At 44.9% G+C, this 21,207-nt stretch overlaps 1 protein-coding gene across 3 annotated transcripts in view; it reads right to left on the bottom strand.

The window, feature by feature from the left end:
- Window positions 1-21,207, bottom strand: part of NUCB2 (nucleobindin 2) — a 680,179-nt gene that overhangs the window by 593,738 nt on the left and 65,234 nt on the right. For all 3 annotated transcript variants that reach the window (XM_069623774.1, XM_069623775.1, XM_069623773.1), the window contains exon 2: window positions 16,332-16,475. In XM_069623774.1, coding sequence (XP_069479875.1) covers window positions 16,332-16,475 — 144 coding nt within the window. The remainder of the gene's footprint in view (window positions 1-16,331; window positions 16,476-21,207) is intronic.

The raw sequence follows: 21,207 nt of genomic DNA, 5'->3' as shown, positions 1-21,207 counted from the left end.
TGAAAGCACTTGGAGGAGAACAGCAACTTGAAATGCAGCAGGTATTAAACACTGGGAACGAGTGTGCGCCTCACACTCCCTCTGTTTCTTTACATACTGGTCCCACTCCACATCTGGGACGCCTAAAAGTCTAGGTGTGGGGTATGAGTGAAACCCACAATGGTCCAGGATTGGACCACTGCTGGCCGTCTGAATGGTGCAGATCCATTGGTGGGCACGGACTTCCCTCCAACTAATAGTTAGGATAAGACTCCTGCAACCATTTCTTCAGGCCAGCATTAGAGGCAGGCTTTCTGTGTAGACGAGCAGCTGACTGAAAATCCGTAGACGACTCCCGAAGAGACCTGCAACCCCCTTCCTGCGATTGGCCCAGTGAAGCGGTGCTTCAACCCTTGGAATGGTGGGACCAACCAGTTTTGACGCATTCATGAGGATCCAGCCGTCCTGAGCCTTCGGAAGTGTCCCTGGACCACCCAGTGGACTGACCATCTCTACAGTGGGATACCTCGGTAGAATCGCTGCAGTTCCGCTTTCGCTGGTCACCAGTTCGGGGCCACAAGTCACCTTGCTGCCAAGTTTCAGCTTCCCAGCTTCCAGGTATCCTGCTTTAGAAGGTCTTCGATGATCACGACTGGAGAGACCCCTGCCATCGTCACTGTGCGGTGACTGGCAGTGGAAGTCACTTTCCTGAGACCTGTGTGGTGTTAAGTAGAATCCAGCATAAGTAAATCATGCCCGTCTTCTTCACCAAGAGTTACATTCGGCCCCAGCAGCTGACCGTAGAACTCCATCGACACGTAGACATCCTGCACTGGAACAAACAGCAGGAAAACCTACCCCAGGCGACCCATCTAGTAACCTGGGAAAATCAGAGTCAGGGGGGTAAGTAACTAAAACTCATTCACCTCCCCCTGTTCTCCTTAGAATAAATCTCTGAATACGAGTTGGTTATTCCATTCTGGATTGTTGGATCTAAAAAAGGTAGAATATAAAAGATAGGAATATAATTTTACTGACCTGTAACGTTGTTGAGTGTCTTCTGGAACATTTCATCACTGCAAGAGCTTTTCCTACATCAGTCCCCTCTCCTAAGAAGTCACTTTGTGACTTTTGGCCACAAGACAGCATACATCATTGGGTTTGGACTTATAAGCTACCTATGGGCTCTACGGCAAATAATCATACTACAAAGCCCGACTGTGTTCTGGCTACTGTGTCGTTTTCCACTCTCTGAATTGAAGGAGTCAATTGTGATGGCGATCCCGATAACAGTCTGGGTATCCCTGCGGATGTCCAGGTTTCATCTTGCGTTAGCTTGACCCCCAAGAAGATGCTTAAATGTTAAATACTCATTCTTTGTTTAAACATGCAACAGAGGATGCAAATTAAATTGTGGACAAGCATGTTGTGAGGCACCCGGCCCTGGGCCTGCTCTTGCAATTCCATCAGGTGACAAGATTTCTAGAGCTGACAGTCTATCAGGTTGGGGTGGAGGAATGGCTTTCATACATGAGGCCTCCTCGGTGTTGCATGACATTCAAGAGGTAGGACCATTGGGCTGCGATGCTATCTGACCATAATACCACCTTTAATTGAATTATTTTATATCAACCCCCCTTCTACAATGCCATATTTCTGTTCCCTATTATGCAATATGTTAATGCCCTCTCTCAAAATTTCATCTAAAACTGTAATTTTGCTGGATTTTAATATTAGTATCTCCAATGGTTCTGACCTTATAACAAGAGCTACTGAGTCTACATTAACTAATGGGGGCTTTGTCCACCATGTTACTGATCCGACCCATCAAAAATGTAGGACTCTTAATTGGATCAGCAGTCATAATGTTTCCATCAGTAGACTAGAAGTGACCTCTTGTCCATGGTCCATCCACTCATTGATCTTAAATATTCAATCAATGAATAATCCTTTATTCGACTATAAAGTAATCAAAAAAACAACAACAATTATAAAAGCATCCTCTTCACATCAATACAATTTATTTTCCAAGATTTTATTTACACATTTAATACTTTATATAAACAATAAAACATAATGCAATAATACAATGTTCAGAGATATACTTATACAAATACAAAATAGTAACTATCTGTAAAAGAATAACAACGAGAAGAGGACAGAAGTTAAGGTGAACAAAATAGAGCGAAAGAAACAAAAAAAAAAAAAAAAAAAGAGTAAAATTACAAATCAAGAGAAAGTAATCTCCCTGGGATGCGAATAAATCCTTTCATATTTGTCAAGTTGGCCCTTTGCGTTAAAGGATACCTTCTCTCTCCTAGACAGAAGGCACAAACTCTGCAACCAATCCTCAACATTGGTGGAAGTGTCAAATATCAGAATTTGCTTCTTAGCTAGAAGAAGGGCTCTATATACCCAGAACATGTTGCTGCTAGACAGTCCAATACTTAATAGAATTAAACCTAACACACCAAGAAGTGGTTCTCGGGGTATAGAAAAATCCATAATTAGTTCCATTCGCTAAAAGACACCATCCCAAAATAAATTGCATCTTTCCACATAACCACAACATATGGAGCGTGGTGCCCACCTCTCTTTTACAATTCCAACAAACGTCCGCATTACACAGTTTGCACGATTTCATCTTCCATGGTTCATTCTTTGTTGTGTATACATCAAGTCTAAGTACACTTTGTATTTAACTGGACCTGTACATTGCGGTTCCATTCAATATGCAACAATGAGCTATTCAGATCAAAATCCCAATTCCCTCTACTACATTGTGAAGTTAACTGGGATAAAGAAAGTTTGATACCAATTTATACAAAGTAGATGCAGACAAAGGTACGATCATGCACAGAAGCAAAATTGCAGGTGGAACCTGCATTGTAGCATTCAATGGCGAAAATAATACATCGAAAATTTCCCGTAAAGCATTATAGTGACAAATCTCAGTTGCTTTCAGCTTATATTTAAAGCGCAAGAACTCAAAATCAAACATATTCTTGTTGTCATGGACCTGCCCAATTCTCCAAATACCTGCTCTTTGCCATGAAGTCCATGACGAAACCTTATTATTCTGCTTCACAGCCTGATTCTTCCATAGACTAGAATCTGTATACAATAAAAAATTTCTCATCCCAAATCTCATTACATTTAAGCCATTCCTTCACAACATGTTTTATAAAAGGTAGAGTGGTATCAACTGGTAACCTTTTATCCATGAACAAAAGGCATCTAGGGGCGTGGGCAAAACTGATTCTTTCTCAATTTTAATCCAGCCTGCACAATTAATGTGATCAGTCGCCAACCAATGATGCAATGTGTGTATCGTAAAAGTAGTATGATGGACTTTTATGTCAGGATAACCAAACCCACCCAGATGCACTGCTTTATAAAGGGCATCTTTTGGGATGTGTGCCCAGTTTCCTTCACCCGACAAAAACTTTTTCATAGACTTATTAATGCTTGATAATAGGTTATTTGAAAGAAACGTGGGAAGCTTGCTAAAGAAACATTTTGGAAGAAGAGACATTAACAATGTTACTGATAGGCTCTGATGTAAATTGGAGAAGTTAAAATTGACTATTTCTGTAATTTTCAGGTGAATATAGAGTAAAGACTCAATATCCCCATTTACATGAACATCCAAATAGTTAAGACCCGAATCAGCCCACATCTCCCGACCCACCTCAAACAACCCCCTATGACATGAAGTGGAAATTGGATAAATTAGAGTCTTTGTAACATTAACTTTATAATTAGAGAATTTACCAAATTCCTGTAGTGTCAATAGAAGCTCTGGATACGACCGCTCTGGGTCTGAAATTAGGACCAAAAGGTTGTCTGCATATAAAAGGACTTTTGACACATAGTCCCCAATTGGAATACCCATTATACCTGGATGGTTTCTAAGCATAATGGCAAGCGGCTCAATAAATAAATCAAACAATAGCGGTGACAGAGGGCAACCCTGCCTAGTTCCTTTCAGAATCCAAACAAACTCTGAACAACTAGCATTAACAGCTATGGCTGCCTTTGCACCTCCATATGAGGCCCTAAAAAGTCATAGAAAAAGTGGTCCACAATTTATCTTAAGCAAAACCTGATGCAAAAAAACTAACTTACCCTATGAAAAGCCTTTTCCGCATCCATACCGATCGCTGCATATGCTTCTGCCGAGTGTCTCTTTCGGTAGATAAAATCAAGCAATTCACACAGGTTACCACTACTATTCCTTACACTTACAAAACCTGTCTGATTCTTATGAACTAGCTTTGGAAGCAAGCCATTTAGTCTTCTTGCAAATATTTTCACCAGAAGTTTCACATCCACGTTCAACAGTGATATAGGCTGATCGTTTGGGTATAACCGTTATTAATGTAGTCTGCATTGATTCAGCAAATGCCTCATTTTCCAAAATCTCTACATATAATTTTACAAGAAAAGTGTTCAAATCTGACTAAAGATCTTATAAAAAACTATTGGAAAGACAGCAAGGCCTGGACATTTTCCGTTTGCTGAAGTACTGATTGAGCTTTCAATTTCCTCTATTGTTATTGGCGCATCCAGGCCGAATCTCTCCTTTTCATTTAGGCTTGGCATTTCTAATCTATTAAGAAAAGTATTAATTTCCAACTCGGAAACTATTTCATCATCCTTGTACAAAGAGCCATAGTATTGGCCTGAATTCCTCCGTTCTCTCTCTTCATCTCTTCATCTTTCCTCCTTTATCTACAGTAAAAAGTACTTGTCTATTGTTCTCTTTCTGCTGTATACGTCTTGCTAACAAGGCCCCCGACTTTTCACCCTCTTTTCCAGAAAGTCTGTCTAGAATAAAATAGTTGTGTTTCTGCCTTATGATGGAGTTCACAATCTAAAGTCTGTTTCACATTGGGTAAAGACCAACATATTCTCCTTACTAGGGCAGTCACAGTAACGTACCTCACATGCCAGATACACATCCTCTAGATCAACCATAACCTTTTCCCATTGATGTTCAATATGAAGCAAAACTTATAATTTTACAACGCAGTGTTGCCTTCAATGCATCCCAAATCACTGATAGAGTCCACTGAGTGCAATGATCATTCATTAACAGTGATATTTCCGTTTCTATGTTCTTGACAAATTCAGAATCCAAAATCAACTGTATATTCAAACACCACTGCTTCTTTGACCGTAAACCACAAGCAGTCTCATCCAATGCCAACATAATAGGAGCAGGATCAGAAATTACAACATCTCCAATTGAAGCATTACAAATGTCCCCACATAAGCTCCTACTAACATGGAAAAAAATCAATACGTGAAGACGTACCATATGCCATTGAATGAAAAGTATTTTCTGCTTTCTACATTAAGATCTCGCCAAATATCATGTAAATCCCACTTATCTAAAAATCTTAGAAGACCTTTTCTTGCTTTCAACTCAGCATAGGAATTAGCTTGAGTAGTCTTATTTTAAATTCATCTTCCCATTACTGCATGATTGGACATTAAGTAATAGAAATCAGCAATCAACCAGTTTTTAAAACTACTTAGCTAGCATAAAATGTCCTGCATATCATTGTACCGGGAATACAACCCATTTAACAATTTTAAAATTAATATCTGCGATAAAAACCCTAACACTCCAAATCTATTAATTTTATTTTAATGTGCAGATTTCCTTAAACAGGCAAGATGGCTATATTTGGCCACAAAATAAAATGACCACCAAATTATCTGATTTTCTTACCAATTGACTGGCAAGACAAGGTGTGCATGTGGTGCAACATAAGCAGTGGTTTGAGATGTTTTATCCTTAGGTCCTTCAGGCCTTTACATATAAACAAAAAGTGCTTAATATCTTCTATAAATGCATCGCATAAAAGGCAAAAACTCCCTGTTTGCCCTTTTGATTTGCTTGTGAATTCCCATACCCTCAGGTAACCCAATCTAAATTAAATATACGGGGCACAAGCATAGTTTGAGGTGATTATATCCAAGTAGGGTTCATACCCAATACTCTGTTGAAATGCCCAATATTCCATACGCCTGGATAAGGACAGACATCCTCTTTTCATATTATTGGACTTGAAGGTTAACCAAGCTTTTTTCAACTCTGCTTTGCAGAGATGGTAATCAAACAAGGGTTCAGCCAATAACGTTTGTGAAGTAGGGCCGCCAGGTGGTTCTTAACATGGGTAAACGAAGGAGACACCTGCGCCCTCTAAATCCATCACCTGGGTGAGGGACTCACAGAATGTACTCAATGCTGGGTTCCTCCAGATTCTGAACGAGTAAAAAACTTCCAAGGGGCTCAGGTTGCACTCCATGTGGACCAAAGTTGTCAGGGCTCCTTGGGATAATATAATATATACTTTTTACAAACTTTAACTATGTTGATAGTCTTTCTCCTTGCTGTACCCCAAATGTCTACCCTGTAAAGTACAGCAGCTTTTACTCAAGCTTTATAAGCATCCAGCACTGGTACAACTGCGCTGCCGCACACCCCCCCACCTGAGTGAAGAAAAATAAATGACCACCATTTTTGACCCAGCCCCCCCCCCCCCGACAACCCTATCCACATGAAGAGCCCAACCACCAGTGGAAGCAATCGAATTCCCAGATAGTTATACCATGACACTTCCTCTAGTTTTGTTCCTCCTAGTACAACAGATAGAGGTTTATGATGCGATTTTTGGGGCAAAAATCTATGACCTTTGTTTTTCCTTAATTTCATTCTAACCCAAACTCCCCACAATTCTTATGAAAGCAGGACAAAGATAGTTTTAGACCCGAAGGAGTAGTAGAGAGAAGAACTGCGTTGTCTGCAAAAAAGGAGCCTGGAAATGTTTGCTTGACCATCTGTGGGGAGTCAAGTTGTTTAGACTTTGTTCATCAAGAATAGTATTAATATAGATGGAAAACAAAAAAGAGGAGCCAGTGAACATCCTTGGCGGACACCTCTCTCTACCTGGAATGGCAATGTAGTATCACGGGCCAAACTCCAACAAATAGTGGCTGAATTTCCAGAATATAACAAACATATTGGGGTAAACAACGCCTCTGGGATGTTCTTATCCACCAAGATCTCCCAAAGAGATTTCCTCGGGACACTGTCAAATGCAGTTCTTAGGGCAACAAATAGTGCATATAAATTTGTTTTGGATATTGGCATGTGTTTTTGAACTAGCAAATGCAAGTGACACCCCGGGTCAACCGTGCTCAAACCTGATCTAAAGCCTGCTTGGAGATGGCTAAGAAGTGACTCCCTTTCTACCCATTCCTGCAGAATTTTCAAAAGAGCTTTTCTGAACATCTTACCCGTTATATCCAAGAGAGAGATCAGACAATAGTTCGAAGGGCTTTCCCTTCCTCCCTTTTTGTAATTGAGGAGGATCACTGCCATCTTCGAAATAATCAGGTACCCTTTCCTGCAACAAAATATTGTTAAAAACCAACGGTTGGACCGGAGCCCATATGAGTGGTTCATCCCCAAATAGGTCCCCTGGAATTCTATCAGAGCCTGCCACACGTTCCACTCTTTTTGCGCCTTTAGTACATCCTCAACCTCTTTTTGGGAGAAGTGCAATTGCATTCCCTCCACCGCAGGGACCCTCCTAACGAACATACAATTTGGTCCCATGGCTGGGACTATCACTTCAACATTTTTATAAACGGCCGCAAAATGTTCCCTGCACACTGTGGAGGGAATACAGGCCTGTAATGATGTGTCACCTCCTAGGTCCCTGTCTGAAATAAGGGCCCAAAAGCCACTAGAATCCCCACTTTGGGCTGGCTCAAGTAATACCGACCACCTATTAGTAAAAAGTCCTTTTTCTTTCTCGTCGGGGCTTTGTAGGCTCCTCTCAGAGAGGTCAGCTGCTGCCTATCCACAGGCTGATGTGAATCCTGGTGGTGCAATATGGACTCTTTTGCCTCCCTACATGAACTATCACACCACACTTCTCTTTTCTGTGCACGATTCTGGATTACCGATGTGGGACAAGAAACAAGGAGGCAGTAGTCAAAAGAATGCTTTCAAATTTTGAAGGTATAACATGTGCATCATTGGCCTGTTAAAACTTTCAACTGCCCCACTATTGCCTTGGTAGATATGTGGGACTGTATCATCTGCCAAAACGCTCACCCACGTAATAGCACATTGTGCATGGCCTGATAAGACTAAATCCAGAGTAGAGATTTGCGGCACTGCAGAATATTCCACCTCCCCCAGAGACATAAAAATAGGTTTATGGACACTTTCATGCCTATTCAGTACACAAAAGTCCCTAATCGGGAATCAGTCAGACATCGAGTTAAATATATAATCAATTCTATACCTACCCTTTGGTCCAAAGTGTGTATCCATTGCTGTTTGGTCATTAGGGAACCAGCCATTACAAGGACGTAGTGCCAAGCTATACATGGCTCGGATAGTGTTGAGAGCACTGCACTATTTTTTTTTTTATTGGGAGAGGATTTAGTATTCCTATTTCTTATGCCTCATATTCATCTTCTACTAAACCTTCTAACTATTTGATTGGAGATTAAAATCACCCAATACAGTCAACCTAAACGACCCGTCTTAATACCTTCCCATATTGCCTCTCGTTCTACAATGGATGCAATTGCAGAAGAAATGTTTTTTCTATTTGGGCGATTGTAGATATTAAACTAAACAAACATTAAACAAAAGCCAGGGATTGTGGCCAGCTCTTAACATGACCAATTGTTACAAATCCACACCCTGTGTCTACATTCACAATCTCCCAGTTAAGGCAGGCCTCTGTCCACACTAAAAGCCACCCCCCCCCCCTTTGTTTTTTTGGGGCCTTGATGCTAGATGACGAAAATCCCTGTAGGTACACCTCCAACATGGTCTGCAATCACCAGAAACAATGACCAAATCCGTAGGAGAAATGTTTACAGAAGGTTATGGTCAACCTAGCTACGTGGAACATCAGGGGGGTGGGGCAATTAACGATCTAAAACACGCAAAATATCCCAATACCTCTGGAGACATAAGATAGACGTAGCCCTGAGTCAGGAAACACACCTCCCCAGCTCTGAAAACAGCTGGGCTCGTGACTGGGAATGTTACATGAACTTCTCTTCATACTCCCCGTTTGCTAGGGGAGTTGCCATCTTGATAAACAAACGAGTAAGACTTAGGCTAATACCCTCAGAAAAAGACTCGGAAGGCAGAGCACTCCTCGTACGAGGAATCCTAGAAGGAAAAGAGGTTGCCTTATTAAACTCCTACAGGCCGAACGATAGCGCTAACAACTTTGACTGGGTGATGACACACTTGGAAACCGCAGGGTCAGCTACGATCATCTGGGGTGGCGACTTCAACACTCCTCTGGTACCCCATGAAGATAAATCAAAAGGTGTAAAGACCCCGCCTTCCAAAGTAAGCCTTCAAATCCAAACAATCTGCAACGCCTATAATCTTATCGACGTCTAGAGATATAGCCACTGGAAAGCCTGTGAATACTCCTTTCATTCATGGGTCCACAACACAGACTCGCGTCTGGACTACCTGTTCGTGTTCGCACAGAGCCAGCTTCAATGGGGACAGTATCAAATTCTGCCAAGGTCTCTCTCAGACCACTCCACTGTCACCATCGAATGCATCCTATTGGATAGCCGGAAAGACAGGCCACAATGGAGATTCAAACCCGGATCCCTCCAGGACCAAGTCTGTGCAGATCAACTGCGCTAAGAGATATCCTCCTTTCTAGAGATAAACCAATCATCAGTCACACTGGCCAGCATTCTCTGGGATACGTTGAAATACTACATCAGGGGGGGTGTGCCTGGCGAACGAACACGGAATATTAAAGCTCATCAGAAGAGAACTAGCTTCCAGCGAAGCCAAACTGAAAGAGTGGGAGCTAAAATACACCCAGTTGAAAGACCCCAGTTCCCTTGCTGCCCTCAAGGTAGAACTCGACAACTTCAAATCAATAGCAGAAAGGGAACTAAAGTTCCTATCTCGAGGCCACAAAGTCTGCCAGTACGGTAAAAGCCAGATGCCCGGAGCCCTTCTAGCACGACTAATAGCAGCAGAGAGGAAACCCACCCTTAGTGGAGAGAATCCGAAATCAAAAATGAGACCTTTTTCACACAGAAGAAGAAATTGTCGAAACATTCTGCATCTTCTATCAAGAACTCTTTAGTACCAAATACACTGCAGACGCAGTAGAACTCTTCCAATACCTCGAGAACATTGAACTATACTGGACCAGCGCTGAGAGACCCACTGAATGCCCCTATTACCCTCGAAGAAATTCTCACAGCGATCAAAAATCTCCCCAACACCAAAGCCACAGGGCCTGACGGTCTTATAGGTGAATTCTATAATGCTCACAGCCACCTTCTGGCCCCGCTCCTGCTGCAGGTGTCAAAGGTTTCCCCCCCGGATCACCTGAGTTCTCTTCTTGTGGCGTTCCGCGGAGGACTCCTTCTCCCGGCCGGACCGGGACTTGTATAAGTGCGCGCGAGTCGAGTCTGACTCCAGCGCGAGCGTTCAAAGTTCCAGGAAGTCACGTGTTCCAGGACGTCCAGGAAGAGGATCGAAGAAAGGTAAGAGATACTGGAAACAGGGGAAAAGGGAAGAAAGAATAAGGGAGTTGGCCAGGAACTTGGAAGGGTAACGCCGAGCAGCGCACACACGTCGAGACACTACCTAGAGATAGCGTTGAGACGCGCGGGGGCGTGGCCCATTTATAGAACGTGCCGTGTCCGTTGGAAGTATCAAGGAGCACACTCTCCATCTGGACCAGGACCAGGAAGACCAGAAGGGGCTATGTCTTTGGTTCATGACAGCAGGTGTATGAAGAAGCGCTAGAAACTGGAACACTACCATCAACCCTTCGTCAAGCGAACATGATCCTCCTGCATAAACCAGGAAAATCGCAAGAAGACTGCGCCTCATACAGGCCAATATCCTTAATAAATCTGCACAACAAAATACTGGCCAAAATCCTTACCACCAGACTACTCCACCTGATGCCCGATCTGGCACTGGCCGGTCAGGCTGGCTTTATACCTGGGCGCAACACTTCATTCGGCATCAGGAGAATGTTCAGAGCCATGTGGCGCTCAACCCTGAGACTCAAGCAATAGCAGCCCTACTAGACGCCGAAAAGGCATTTGACTCGGTGGAATGGCCCTTTCTCTTCGATGTCCTACGGCGCGTGGGTCTAGGCAATTACTATCTCAAATTAATCGCCCTCTTATCAAAGACCCAACCTCCATCATCACCCTGGGAAACACCAGATCCTCAGAAATGAGATTACAGAGAGGGACCAGACAGGGCTGCCCTCTGTCAGCAGTGTTGTTTGCGCTAGTGATGGAACCCCTGGCGTCTGATTTTCAAGCTCGCCATCTGCACAGGGGTCTCTCCATCGGACCCCACAAAATGATAATTTCCCTCTACGCAGACGACATAGCTTTATTCATACACAACCCCGCAACGAACTTAAACCCAAACATGCGTGAGGCCATCAAATTCGGCAACTTCTCTGGACTCAAGATCAACCACTCAAAATCCATCATATTCCCCTTAACTGCGACATCAGAATTTGCAGAAGACTTTGGGTTTAGTTGGCAACAATCAAAAGTCAGATACCTCGGTATCTTCCTATCCAGATCCCATTCAGACATTATGCAAGATAACTATGGGACAACAGTGGAAGCATACAAGGCAAAATAAACCGATGGAAGCTCCTTTCACTCACCCCTTGGGGCTGTGTCTCCCTTGTCAAGATGGCAATTCTTCCAAAATTGCTGTACCTCTTTGCAAACATCCCCCTACTACTATCACAGCGGTTCCTGCATCGCATCCGAAGGCGGATACTTGACTTACTATGGGCAGGTAAGGTATCGAGAGTGGCATACTTCACACTCATCCATCCCGTGAAAAAAGGCGGCCTGGAACGTTACTACTGGGCCGCTCAAGCCTAGTTCCTCTGGCACTGGTATCCTACAGACTTCATTAGGCCTCATGTGTCAAGGTGTTCACCCCCCTTCTCACCTGGGTCCGTTCCTTGTTGGGGTCCTTGGTCGCCGTCTTCTTGCGGATGGACCTGGCTTTTACTAGGGCTGCTAGAGTCTCCTCTGACTCGAGGTTGCGTTCACTTCCGGGATCGTGGAATCCAGGAGTCTTGAGTAGACCGACTTGCACAGGAATCCAGGAAACAGGGAAAAGGAAAGGGCTACAAAGAGGAAGGGAACGAGGACAAGGAAACAAAGCTGCGAACTAGGTGCACACGTCTGGTAGCCACTTGCAATAGCATTGAGACGCGCTGAGCCACGGAAGGCGTGGTCTATAAATAGAATAGGCTACGTCCAGGGCATGGAGCGGAAAGAGGTGTTTACGCTGGACGGCCATGTTGGGAGTACTATGGAGTGCAAGCTCCGTGGAGACAGGGTCCAGGAAGTCCAAAAGGGGCGTGCTCTGCGGTTCATGACATGTCCAAATCGAGCGAGTACTGGCGACCTCATACCTCCTCAGAACGAAAAAACCTGGGAAGCCTCAGCATATCACACACCACGCTTAAGGTAGTACAAACCACATATGCCGTCTGGAAAAAGAATGCGCAAAAAATAGAATCCAGACCAGCTTCTCCCCTTTAATTCCAGCAAGATTCAGAACAGGACTCCCCTTAACCACCGAGACCATACCTAAGACGGACAAGTTGCAAATAAATTCGCTGGGAGACCTCTTCGTCGACTGCACGTTTATCATTATGCAGCAGGCCAGAGACAAAGGTGGTAACAACACCCTGGACCTGTTCATATACTTTAGACTATGCCACTTACTCCATACCATCTTCATCACGTTCCCTCAACAGCAACCGACATGGCTTCACAGAGTGATACAATCGCAAGGCAGCGGGAGACTGGTATCAGAGATCTACAAGTCACTCCTGAACAACACAGCGCCCACATCCCTAGCATCTAAAAGAAGGTGGGAAAAAGCCCTACAAACCACAATAACAGACGAAGACTAGTCTTACATCCTGCACTAAACTCAAAAAGTATCACTCAACACAGGCTACAAATACACTTCAATTACGTACACCAAGTGTACTACACACCAGCAAAACTTCACTCGCAACGGACGACAGCCCTAGCAACATGTGAGCGATGCAAGGCCCGAGAGGCAGATTTCCTACATCTAGCGTGGACATGCCCAAGCATAACTAAATTCTGGAACTCAGTACTGGAAAAAATAGCAGCAATCATTGGAACTCAACTAGACCACGCCCCTACTTTGGCACTTCTGGGGCTAACAAGACACTTAGTCCTTCGGTCGCAAACTGCGAGATTTACTATTGGTCCTAGCGCGAAGAAGGGTGGCAATGACATGGGGACGTGGACCTCCCCCTAACCTGCAATGCTGGCTAAAAGACGTGTCATACAGCCAAGATACAGAAACAAGCTTCATAAAGACACTGCCACTCCACGCCCGGCCGCCAGACATTTGGGGCCACTACGTCGCATACCTGAGGTCCACCACTGACTCAATCTCATCACAGAACTCATCCCCTGGTCCAGTCCCTTGAAGTCACCGATACAATGCAAACGCCATCTGAAGAACATAGACTGAATGCATTACTTGTGGACTCGGTCGCTGTTGGGTATGGGGGAGGGGAGTCGGGAGGGTGTGGATCTTTGGCTGTAGCCTGTGCAACGCTGTTGCGTTACTGTTATACAAAAACCAAAATGAAAGGTTAAAAAAAATAAAATAAAAAAAAAAGGATGTTAATGATAGATTTGAGTCTTCTAATTGGCTGAGATACTCCATAATTAAATGGGCCTGTCTGTTATAAGACCTTGCATGGTCCATGCCACCGGGACAACATCTTATTTTCGGATGTATGGAGCAACACTAATACTTTCTGTCCTAAGGAAAGAGAGCGAGAAGCAGTTTTCCGGTCATTCATGCCTTTTTGATATCCTTGATTAAGTGGGATCTTGAACAATTTTCATATGTTCCTTTATTTTCTGTGCGGTCTGGTATAAAGGTAACGCAGCTTCCTCCCTCTCGTCCATCTAAGTATGTCCAGTGCGTCCCTTGGTTTGTGCCCATATTGAAGTTCAAATAGCGAGACACTTAGGGACTTGGGAGCTTTTCTTACTGCAAAGAGCAAAAGGGATCATTATATCCCAGTGCATTTCATTGGTTTCCACAAGCTTTCTGAAGACCATTTTGAGGCACTTATTAAATCCCTCAACGAGTACGTCTGTCAGGGGAGGATATACGGATGTGAAAAAAGGTTTAAGCCCCACACACTTAATCCACATGAAGCAGCCATGGTTCGTCCAAGACTGGTCTGTGAGCTCAGGGTCCCAGTCTGTGTCGGGGTTTCCATGGCTGCCATTCTGGTAAAGATTGCATTTGGAAGATGTCAGGCTCCTCCTTCATGTCCATGGCGGTCTAGGATTGAACACAACTCTCTGGTAGAGTACCCACCTCTAATTAGTGGATGCCCATGTGGGTCTCTCTATCCCAGGTCTTTGCTGTCAGATTTTCTAACCCTGTCAAACTTTCCTACCTCTGTATTTTTACATTTTACAGCGGGTAGGAATTTCTGATGGGTAGGAGAAAATGGCAAGACCTTTGTTGCCAGTTTTTTCCAATCTGTCACATTTTCATACTGTTCTGATGTGAACATTTTCCTGTACCTACGAATTTGTGATGCGTTTAAAAATAAATGGCATGTCCTATGCTGTTAAATTTTAAATACATTTTCCTTGCGTTAGGATTTTTTGATAGGTCGGAGAAAATGACATGACCATTTATGTCAAATTATCCTACACAGTTACATTTTCCTATCAGTAGGATTTTCTGACAGAAAGGACAATGTGACGATACCAATGCGGTCAGATTCTCCAACCGATAGGAATTGCTGACAGGTACAAAAAAGTGACATTACACTGGCACAGGAAAACTTTTCTCCATCTTCGCCTCGCACCTCCGCTGCCACAATGTTGATTCGCCTGCTTCTCCCCCATGTCCCTTGTGCAATCCCCAACACTGCACTTTCCTTTCACTACCACTGTGGCACAAACCTCTCTTCAGGCCCAATACTTCTCCAATGGGCCGCCGCTTCCTCTCCCTGGGCGGATCTGCCAACACATGCCATGGAAATGGAAGGGCCGATTACAAGTGGGCACACTCAATGACCAAGATGCCAAGAGAAATAATACCAGAGAAGTTGGGCTGAATCAGCTGTTAACAGCAACATTGGCCCATAAATAAGGCTCTGGCTTCACTCAGGCCTGTAACTTGAGCCCCAGGACATTAATGGCCAATTCAGCCCACCTCTGTGTGCAATATGCGTAAATATATTCGGTTTCGATTTTCTTTATTTCTATTTAATAGATTTACATTTTTTCTCTAGGAACAGTAGATTTTAAAATGTCCTCTACATATTTAGTTGAAACTACAACACAATGCACAGTGGAAATGGGATCTTGCTTAGGAGTTTTAAATTAATGTTCCTAATGCATCATTGGTGCCGATCACCCCTGTGCTGTTGAGAACGCACAAACAAAACAAGGTTTAGGCATAAACCTTTCAAGTAAGAACTGAATAGGCTTTAATTTTATAGCGTTTACAAAAGAGAGCATAGCAGGCGCAACACGCAATACTTGCAGGCAGTGAAAAAGGCAACCGTTTTGGCTTTTGTGCAGGCATTGGGATGGGCATTTGCCAGGCACTACCATAATGCTTCTACCTGGCCATAAAACAGCAATAGTTGGAAAATGCTGCGAGTAGCAGAGCATAGGATAGCAGTACCTGGGAATGCCTATCTAACACCCATACAAAAGACAAAACTGCTGGATTTTTCCAGTGCTTATTTTTTACAGGACTTCATAGCAAGGACAGAGACCAAGAGACATACCGATAATACATCAGTTGGCTGTGGGCACACTTAGTTCAGCCATTTTTATTATACCAGGAGCACACTTACAAGTGCAAATAAATCATTACATCTCAGAAGAACGCTTATCAAGAACTCTGCACAACATGTGATTTCTTTGGTTGATAGAGGTAGTACAAAGATCTCAGAAGGATGTGATTTGGGCAGGGAGGTATAGGAAATGGATGGAACTGCCATGGGCAGTCAATGGGTGGGTAAATGGCCAAACATTCAAAAGCGCAGTCCCACCCCAGCCCCCACTTACACCCCCATCTTCCTTGAATCTGTGCTTAAGCTAAAATTTTGCACTTGAGTACAGTCACAAATTTAAAAAGTTGCTATCTGTATAAATCACAGCATGGAAATCGATCATTTGCAAAGGGAATAGGTATGAATCCTTTACATGGAGATAAATGCACTTACTGAAGAATCTTTCTCTTTTTCTAAAGGTGGTTCTTCACTGATCTTTGTCTTGTCTTTATCTATTGGTACTGCTTCAGATGTAAATAGGAGATATGTTACCAGTAGAAAACAATACTGGATCATGGTAGTATTTTTAGAAGGCATCTGGAATGCAAAATAGAAAGAAGGTTCAGCTTGTTATTTCAATACACTTTGCGGTTCCAACTGGCCGCCACCAAACAGATACTGGATTTTCTTGTTTATGTACCTTGATCAACATCAATACATAAGTGGCCCAAAAATGACTTAATAGCAGCCCAATCTAAGCCACCTATAAGACAAATTAGCATACACACACAAACACACAAGGTATAGTGGATCATTTATTTTAATTCAGATGTGTAATACAGTAGGCCATAAAGATCAGCAATGCACTTCACAGGGAATAACAATAACAGGAGCATCTCATGAGGTGCGGTACATAGAACAATATGGTGGGTAAGTGGGGGGCAGACAGAATCACGGAAACCAGGGTGTGATGGGGAGAAAGTGAGGCGTGGGTAAAAGTAGCTTGGATTGTATATGCACGTGGGTCAGTACAAGACTGACACTGCGTGTTTTTTGTTTTACATTTTCAAATTACACATCACTAAAGGCACAGATAGTTGACAACTGACTAAGCAGAGATTAAGTCTTCAAATCCAGCAATTTAGCATCTAGAATACAATTAATTTATAACTGAAAATGGCATGATCAGTAATAGAAGATGCTCCTCTATTAGATTTCAAAGACAGCTTACCGGCTAGGTTTTTCTCCTTGTGTGGGGTGAATTGGTGAGCCTATGCACAGTCATGAATTCTGCTTGCATCTCAGGGTTGGGATGGGGAGGCTGGGGCTAGATGTGACCAGGTGAATGGGTGGTGTTTGGGATTCTTGAGCAGAGTGCATTTTAGGCATTTGTTGGGAGGGGGCTGGCCTGGGAAGGTTTGGATTGTGGCGACCAACCAGTGGTTAGTTGGCTTCTGGGCATTTGGATCGATACACCCTCCTGGTTGGAACCTAGGTTGCCTACACTCCATGTGTTCCTAAATGGCTTTGGGGTTTGCTCTTTGCTTTGTCTTGACTTGGGTGGATTATGTTCCCAGATGAGCAGAGTAGACATTGGACTTGACGTGGTCCTGAATTGTAGAGTCACAACTTCCGGACAGTGAAGGACTTCTGTTGGAAGTTGCTTACCTGCACCAAAGATTCTTGCCTTCACAGAAGATGGTCATATTCACATGAGGTCTATGTGCGGGCGATCTCTTGCCAAGTGTCGGTTTCCCTGTGCTCTAGCTGCCACACTGCAGTAATCAGATTTGTCCGTGGCTGAGCAGCCACTTCAGCCGCTGGCTGAGCTGAAGGTACCTGCCTCCTTCAAGTGGTTTGGTCTCCCTCCCCATTTAACTCAGGAAAGGGACACAACATTCTAACACCTTGATGTTCCCAATGTGAAAACTATCAAAGTTAGTTGTGCCTCCCCAGCCCTCCACTTTCCACACCAGTCAAAATCTACCATACATTTGAAGGGTCTGTGTCAGTTACTAGTAGATGCCTGGGAACCATGTTCTAAACACTGAATAGGGTACTGACCCAAAAGACTGTTTATAAAGATGCCATGTTGGAAACTGCAGGGTCCTAGAAGTTACCGACAGCTAAAGTGTACCCCACTGACAACAGAAATCAAATCTCAATCTACCAGCTTGCAGACAGCCCCGATGCCCTCTGTCTGTCATGGACAGCTGGCATGTAGGATGATCCTTGCAGTGATAAAGCGCTGGAAGCTTCCTTGGCGCCTCCTGGAGCACCATAGCAGGGAAACCAGACCAGACACTGAAGCAGACAGTGGGACACACAGCACCATATGCGGACACAAATGCAACATCACCCGACCAGGAAATAAAGGGAAGCGGATTCTAGGATGCATCGCTTCTCAACGAGCTCCAGCAGTTGTGTGGTATGTCCTGTGCTTCTTACTTTGTTCCCGAATCTGACCTCTCCTCTTTCTTCACACAATCTTTTGTTTTACCTGGTCAGCTCGATGCTTCAAGATTACTTATTTGGTGTATGGAAATGGGACGCCTTTGGGTTACTTCCCAAGTTTCTGGAATACTGGACTAAACCCTTGATTGCCTTCCCTGGCGGTCTTGTGCACCCAGGACTATTCAACTTCTGTAGTTGTTGCTTATCATCCCTCCGGTCACCTGTGTCCTGTGGTGGGTCAGAAGGAGTCTGACACATTAAGGACATTATGAATTCTATTCAATGAAATGGCCCAACACCCTGCCTATCTAAAGAAACTAAGGGTGCTCGTCTGTAAAAAATGTCCTCGGTCCAAACCCAACTCCACCCAACCCTACCACTAGTTTAACAAACAAACTCAGCCAAGAGAAGGTCATTCTTCTCCAAATCTTCCTGTAGCTTCTGATAGTCTCCTGTTTGGAAATGTCCCTCTTATATATATTTTTTGGTAAGCCCTGGATAGCTCCTCCATCAGATCTTGTAGCTCTTGTAAAACAATTCTGGGCTTTGTGCTCTCTTTAAGGTTATCCTGTTTACAGCTTGTTTCGTGAGTCTTTCAAACTCTTCTTCACTTCAGACTCTTTATAAGTCTCTCAATGCATCCTTGTCTACTTTGCATGGGACTTGATACCCTTTTACACCCCTCCCCCACACTCCCAGGTTCTCTCTTTTACACTCCATCTTCTATTATATGGTTCTCTTGATAGACTGATCTAATTTTCCTCAGAAGCCATGCCGGGGGCTTCACTTTATCCACTCTTTGTTCATAAGACATTTTCCCATCTTCCCAGGGTAATTGTCTCCAGTCCCTCTTCATTCTTTATGAGCCTTTCACATTGGCAATCAAACAACTTTATTCCTCGTATCTCTTCTTCATGACTGGGCCGAGTTGCACTCTTCATATACTCCTGCCCCAGCAGCCTCCTGCTTTTCCCCCCTTCTCCCTGGTACCTTCATCTGCGTATGGGAACATTGCAGGGATCAGCACCCATTTGGGTACTCGGTTTTCTTGTTCTGGCTGTTTGGTGGCGTCTCGTTCTTAGCTTCTCTTCCGACAGCAGCCGTCTACAGACGCAGGCGGCATGGAGCTTCTCGCACTCAAAGATGCAATGGTCTTGGCGCCGTTTAGCGGGAGTCTCGCCCACCACGAAGTGTTCGTGGTCACGCCACCACCAGCTCCTGGATTCCTCCCTCTTTTCGGGCAGTGGTTTCCCGGTTACCATTCTCACTGGCCCCCTAGCGTCTCACTATGGTGTTCCATGCCGATTTGAAAGTCATGTGCTCCGCGGCTTGGCTTTACTCCCACCCAACACCCAGGTGCGATCTCCTTAGGGGGTTCCCCTGCATTCCATACTCTCTCTCCCTCCCTCCCTCCTTTCTCCACTCGTCTCGTCTCAGTTAAATAAACATGCGTCTTAAAGAGACATCCTCTTTTCCTTCTTCGGATTGATTCACTTCAGCATTGCCTGCAGCGAAATATAAAGATGTTACATTCAGGGGGGGGTGGCTTGGACGGCCATGTAAAGGGACGTGCTCTCGTGGAGCTCCGCTGATCCTGCAATGATCCTGGAGGGGAAGTGCGTGCACGGGAACCGGCCGGCACCGAAAAATAATGTTCGTGCGTGTGAAGATGATGGCTACACTCGCTGAAACTTTGATGCGAGTGGAGGGTGAGGACACCGAGTTATACTCGTCAGCTCGCCGCGGGCCCCGAATCGGCGAGTGGAAGAAAATGGCGGCAGAGACAAAGAGGACAACAGGGGTCACGAGATGTAGGTCTTGTAAAGCCCCTGCACCGAACTCCAAGACCAGCGATTAGAAGCAGACCGCGCCGTTTGCCCGGAACGCGCTGTTTCTTCACTGAGGCAGCGCACATCTAAAAGGCAAACGCACCTGAAGCTGGTACAACCTACGGACTGTACATTGCTCAGACTCGTTGAGCAAACTGGTAGCCGACACTGGGCCCGCGGCGTAATCGGATCGAACGCCGGCGGAACCCAGGAAGATTCATTGTGGCCGCACACCAATAAGGTGGCCCCGGATCCTGGGGCCAACGCGAACGAGCGGGCGGTGGTGGATGCAGTTTTCACAGCGCAGTGGATTAACTCTGTATACACAGGGAGATGGGAGAAATCCCATAGGGACAGACGAAACATCGGCGCAGGCCAGTTGTGGAGGCCAGTTGTCGAGGCCAATGCGAGACAATTGCTGATCCCCTGACACTTAAAGTGGCCCCTCTGGGCCTGGACATTGTGGGCTGGATGGCCTTGTGATCGCGGAAGAGGGGGAACAAAGGGAGTGCGGCGAATAGGTGAGCACACTCTAGCACTGGCCACGAAAGGAACATGACAGACGGGCCACTACACCGAGAGGGTACGAGCACGTGAGAGGACATGACCCATTCTGGGCGCGAGGGAAGAGACAAGTACATACTTGGCCTGCTGAGAGTGGTCCGTGGCCACGCGGACCTTTGTGCGGAGGGAGTCACGGCAGGCCCTCGCCCAGTTAACATAGCAGGATGTCAGGATCAGACCCAGGATCCGACAGCCCACGATGGAGGCTTACGCCAGGTCGCCCCCAGAAGCGCAGGGGGGCAAGAGCAAGGAGACCCCCCACGACAACAGCGGAAACACCGGGCACGATCCAGGAGGTGCTGGCAGCGATCACAGACTTAAAAGGTGGCCTGGGAGACTAAGTTGGGCCAGGCAATGAAAGAGCTGCAGGAGGGCCTGGACCTCAAGATCGGAGCGGTCCAGGAAGAGGTAAACCTGCTGAGACAGGACGTGCGAACGATTGCAGAGTGCACTGGGGCCTTGGAGAAGGAGATGGCCCCGAA

Source organism: Ambystoma mexicanum, chromosome 11, assembly GCF_040938575.1.
Source record: "Ambystoma mexicanum isolate Mex_15411 chromosome 11, UKY_AmexF1_1, whole genome shotgun sequence".
NCBI lineage: Eukaryota > Metazoa > Chordata > Amphibia > Caudata > Ambystomatidae > Ambystoma > Ambystoma mexicanum.
Note: the sequence above shows the minus strand (reverse complement) of the source record. Positions and strands in the feature narration are given on the sequence as shown.